The sequence below is a fragment of the Ursus maritimus genome, unplaced genomic scaffold, assembly GCF_017311325.1.
Source record: "Ursus maritimus isolate PB19 unplaced genomic scaffold, ASM1731132v1 scaffold_29, whole genome shotgun sequence".
Classification (NCBI taxonomy): Eukaryota; Metazoa; Chordata; class Mammalia; order Carnivora; family Ursidae; genus Ursus; species Ursus maritimus.
Window position 1 is genome coordinate 1,579,161 of NW_024425452.1, and position 5,660 is coordinate 1,584,820.

The window sequence follows — 5,660 nt, forward strand, 5'->3', positions numbered from 1 at the left end:
GCGCGGCGAGGCGGGGCGCGGGGCGGCGGCGCGGGGCGCGTGCAGCAGCAGGCGCGCGCTCTTGCGCGGAGGGGCGCTGGCCAGCTCCTCCAGCAGCCGCCGCTTCACCTCGCGCCGCCGCTGCCGCGCCTCCTCCTTCTTGCGCTCCAGCGCCTCCTCCTGCCGCCGCTGCTCCAGCTTCGCCTGGCCGCGGGAGCTCTTCTCGAACCAGAGCCGCAGCGTCTTGGCCAGCAGGCGCTGGCGCCGGTACCACAGAGCCGTGAGCATCTGCGGCTGTCCCTGAGGAGCGCGCTGCGGCGGGACGGCGTCCTCGCCCGAGGCCATGGACCGCAGCGTCCGCCCGCGCCGCAGCGGCGGGTCTTGCTTCTGGCCCCTGACCGCCAGGAGGGAGCTTCTGAGCAGCTTCAGGTCCCCCTCGGGGTTATCGTTGAGCACGTAGTCCTTGCACAGGTAACAGAACACGTACAGATCCCGGACCTCCATGGCTAGCGGGTGCCCCGTCTCCTCAAAGTGTTTCAGGGCGTGATCCTCGATGTAGCGGCCGCAGGCCACGTGGGAGCACTTGAGACAAGCCCACACGGACTCGGTGGTGGCGCACTCCCTGCAGCACCACTTCTGCGGGTTCAGGATGGAGTGGTCCTGGGCGAGCCGCAAGCGCCCGACATGTTTGCATCTATCCATGTCTTATAGAAGGCTCCACACTTTCAACCTGGCACGACAGAGCCCCCAGAGAGAGAGAGAAAGAGAGCTTTCAGCCAAAATATTTTCCTAGAAAAAAGGCTTGCAACTGGCATTTTCAATTCAATGCTCATTACTTTTCAATTCAAAATTGGTTCCTTTGGAAGGAAGTTAAAAAAAAAAAAAGAAATTAATACTGGGGGGAGGGCTTAGCACCAAGTTGAATCTTTACATTTTCTAAGCCTGTGATAGTTCTTGAATATCAGCTAATTTTTAGGTGAGGCTGATCTGTCTTCCTGAGGAAATGGCATTACCCTGAGTTCCACCAGGGGAAAGAGACTTGTATTCTGAACCAACAGATGATGTCCTGGAAGTGAAAGCCTCCATATCTTGTACTGTTCAAGATCCTAGTTGTCTGCACAAAAGGGACAGAGGGGAGGAGAGACATGTTTCATGTACCAGTGAGAGATGAAGGCCCTCAAAAAGGCTGTCGGTTTCAATGTATTTCAAAGCAGAGGTAACAGGATAAGGTAAGAAAGACAAAGTCCTCTATAGTACAAAGTACCATTTTTATTTTCTTGAGTCCAAAGAACCTCTCTAAGGAGGTAGTGTGTGAGCCTCAATCTAAATAACTTTTCAGTAGGTTCTATGCCCAATATGCTGTTCAAACAAGCCCTAGATCAGGAGTCACGTGTTCTACAAACTGAACCAGCTAAGCACCCCAATCTTAATAACATTTTATAGGTCTACTATGGTCTGAATGTTTGTGTACCCCCCTTTCACATGCTTCAATACCTCCCACCTCACTAAGGTAATGGTAGTAGGAGGTGGGGCCTTTGGGAGATGATTAGGCCCTGAATGGGGTGACCTTCAAGGGATGAGCCTTCACTAATGGGATTTTTAGTGCCCTTACAAAACAGTTCCATCACCCTCACCCATGTGAGGACATAGCGAAAAGCCAGCATTATGGTCACAAACCAGGAAGTCCTTACCAGACATGAAATCTGGTGCCATGATCTTGGACTTCCCAGCCTCAGAACTGTAAGAAATGTTTGCTGTACATAAGCCACTCAGTCTATGGTATTTTTATTATAGCGACCCTGACGGACTAAGACAAGGTGAAAAGAACATGTACGTCTTGTAGAAAGGGTAGGGAAATGTTTACTTTCTTTACTGAAAGTATAGGTAAGTACAGAATTAGACAGATCTGACTCTTAGGACAAGTGGCAAAAAGGGAAAAAAAGCAAATCTTCCTGATGATATATGTGAAAATGCTTTTTAAAAAAGTAACAACGGGGCGCCTGGGTGGCACAGCGGTTAAGCATCTGCCTTTGGCTCAGGGCGTGATCCCGGCATTACAGGATCAAGCCCCACATCAGGCTCCTCCGCTATGAGCCTGCTTCTTCCTCTCCCACTCCCCCTGCTTGTGTTCCCTCTCTCGCTGGCTGTCTCTGTCGAATAAATAAATAAAAATCTTTAAAAAAATAAATAAAATTTAAAAAAAATTAAAAAATAAAAAAGTAACAACATATTGAGTTTTTTTTTTTCTTTCTGTCTTCCTAACATTGCTTCTTCAATATTGTTCCTCAGAGAAGCCTAATGGGCAATTTCTTCAAGAAGAGGCTAGACAATTATTTTAAAAGAAAACTTTGTATTCTTTGGAACCTTGACAGTTTTTTTTTTCTTTCCCAGGACCAGTATTTGAAATTCCTAAGGTAGTTCCTCTTATAAAGTGAACTTCCTTCACCCTCATTTCTTCTCCACTTTCATTTCTGTGAGCAAATGAAGTTCCATGATTATGGAGTCACCCAGAGAAGTTTTAAATCCAGTACACTCTGAGTAGTCCCTTTAGTTGGTTTCCAGATGCCTTTTTTGGCCTGGTCCTATTGCCAAAACCCACAACTATACCATGGGACCAAATTAGAGATCCTTCCCATTTTTTATTGCCCATTTCAGATTGGCAAAGGCCAAGTCCCTAGATAAGAAGCTCTTAAGATCATACAAAGGAAAGCAACCTAGATTATTATTATTATTTTCAATCAGATTGGATCACGCTTTTCCATTGAGTTCTTTCAGGATTTAGTTTCTCCTACATTATTTTTCAAATTATTAATTTTTTTTACTAAGTGCCCTTTAAGTCAGGTCTCTGGATATATTTATCCATTTCCTAACTAGATATGATCTTCACAGAGAGGACCATGTGTTCTATTTCTTTTTTTACTCCTTTGTAATTTTGCGGGTGTTCAAATCTCAGTGGTCAAAGGTGTCAGAATTACCCTCCCACACAGTCCAGAATGGTACTGAAATAAACATTTCTGTTTACTTTTTATAGAACATACATTAAAAGATGAGATGGTAAATAAATGAATTTTCTTTTTGTTACTTATTACCGATCAGGAGCTCAAGTTGGGTACACATGATGCTTACAACCAATTACTGGGGACACAAATTAAAGTCAGTAATGGAAGAATGAAGGGGGGGGAGTCAAGAGACTAGCAATTCCCAAGTTTCTCACTTACTTAGTATTTTTAAAGATGTAGTTCCTGAGCCACTTACCAGCATCAGAATTCCCTAGGATACATATTATATATATGTACAGATTTCTGGTCATAGCTCCAAACCTGATGGATGAGAGTCTGGGGAGGAGTCTCAAAGCTCCATTTTAAATAACCCCTACAGATGACTCACTTGTACATTAAAACCTTAGAACCACTGCTCTAATCTAGTAAGTTATTTAGGGATGAAGATATCTTCATGGAAACTAAAGAAAGCATTTTCTTCCTCAAAATCTTCCGCTTTGACTAATATTGTCCAATAGAACTTTCTGCAATGATGGAAATATAATTTATCTGTGTTGCCTAATACCATATTAACTAGCCTTGTGTGCCTACTGAGTACCTGAAATGTGGCTAGTGAGACTGAGGGACTGACTTTTTAATTTTATTTAATTCTAATTAATTTAATTTAAATTTAAATAGTGGCTGTATGTGGCTAGTGGCTGCAATACTGGATAGCACAGATCTTCAGCTCATTTGGCTTTTCTTTTTGTTTTCTTTCCTTTGAAAGAGTCAGTACTCGCTGAATCATATCTGAATAGCCTCTTCTTATGACTCAAAACCTGGCAAATTCCCATTTTAGCCAACAGGAGCTTTGATGTGTCTTCAGGAATTTAATCGCTACTGAGATCTTATCACATGAAACACATCACAGCTTCAAGTCCTATAAAGAGAATATCTCCATGAACAGGAATACAGCAACACAACACCTAGAACACTGATGCCTTGCAAAATCAATTCCTGTGCTAGAAAAAAATATGCTGGAACAACCAAAAGCCAAAATAGAAAAACACTAAAAAACCATTCCACACCCTCTCCATGGAGAGCTATCAAACGGAAAGGGCACTCTGGAAATTCTTTCTTCCGATTTCATTTTCTGATCTATAAATCTGCTGATCACGCACATCCCTTCCTGCACAGCCCTTTTCCCATTACAAATCTGTCGTGGTGACTCACTAACCTGCCATATGGCAGAGTAAATCCATTCAGGAAAACACAGGGCTACTTTGCACCTCAGCACAGTGATTTAAGCTAGGCAGACTAGCTTCTCTAGAGAAAAAACATTTCCGGATCTAGAGAAATGGAAAACACCCAAAAGTGACACAAAAGAAAAAAGCCCTTTAACCAACATACAAGATAAAGAATAAAGAGAACACAATCCAGGTATACTTAGTTCGAGAAAGACAATGTGTTTAACTTACCTCTCATACATACTCTAACCACTTTATTTAAAAACAAAGCCTAACACCCACAGGCATAAAGAATTCTATTTTACATTTTTCTGACATGTACAACTTTTCCTTCATAGTTCCCAAAGCTCATAATAGTCCTAACATTTCCACTTAAAACAGACATCACCCAGTGTGACAGGTACCCAATATCCACGAGATAAATGTGCAGTGTAACCGGCAAAGAACAAGATGTGCCTTAATAGTTCTCCATCATCAAGCAGATCAGCTACTTTCAATGACTGTCCTGTACACCCTGGATTGATATGCATATGGGGTAAACTTGAGAAAATATTAGCTTTTGCTTCTTTAATTACTATAATTATATTTTAAAACTATGAATCAACTGGAGCTAAAAGACATAATCACTATTTAAAAGCATTCTACTATAGTTAGTATCACTAAATATTAAATTAAAAGTTAATGAAATCTTCAATTCATGCCTTTTGTTCTGGTAAGAAACTTCTAGACTTATCCCATTATTTTTTTTAAAAGTCTCTGTATGACATGACTGAATATTACAATCATCTTTCAGAAATCTATAGTTTAAAAATATGATTGTCTTTTAATTGGACAAGTCCAATTGTTCTCATGTAGCAAATTTCTTAGCTGATTCTAAATGTGTAACTGCATCATCAGAATAAAACTTCTGGGGTAGAAATCAACAAAAACCAAATAGGAAAAAATAATCTCCTTTGGGGAGATTTCCATTTCTTTTCTCTCTCTTATCATATTGATTTCTTTTTCGTTCTTAACTGAGGACAGTGGAATAATCCTGCCTGGTCTTGGTGAGACCAAGTGGCATAAATTCCGGCTTCAGAGAGAGTAGACACTATGGTAACATGCTGACAGCCTTCATTTACATAAAAGAATACTAATTACGTGGTATCATCAACATCTGCGATTCTGCTCACTGCCATATGCGACAGCGCAGGGTATTTTAACCCTTCAACTTACTAAATGTACCCTAAATTGCATGTACCACAAAACTCGCAAAGACTCCTTGAAAAGGCACAGTGAATACATTTTTATAAGTATTAAAAATGTATTTTGTTTTCAGTTAACATTTTGTTTCTGAGAGATATGGGAAAATATAATTTAATACCAATATACAGTTAAGGAAAAGATGAAAGATACAGTTAATAACCCAAAAGGGAAGAATGCTACATCCTAGAGTATTATGCAAGGCTCTAAAAGG

General features: G+C 41.3%; 1 protein-coding gene across 1 annotated transcript in view; it reads right to left on the reverse strand.

The window, feature by feature from the left end:
* The window catches only part of USP49 (ubiquitin specific peptidase 49), a 9,060-nt gene extending 7,091 nt beyond the window's left edge, over nt 1-1,969 (reverse strand). Inside the window, 1 exon segment of the mRNA XM_040643463.1 lies at nt 1-1,969. This exon segment is cut by the window's left edge and continues 43 nt beyond it. Within this exon segment, the coding sequence (XP_040499397.1) occupies nt 1-681 (681 nt within the window). The 5' untranslated portion in view covers nt 682-1,969.
* Nucleotides 1,970-5,660: the final 3,691 nt, after the last annotated feature.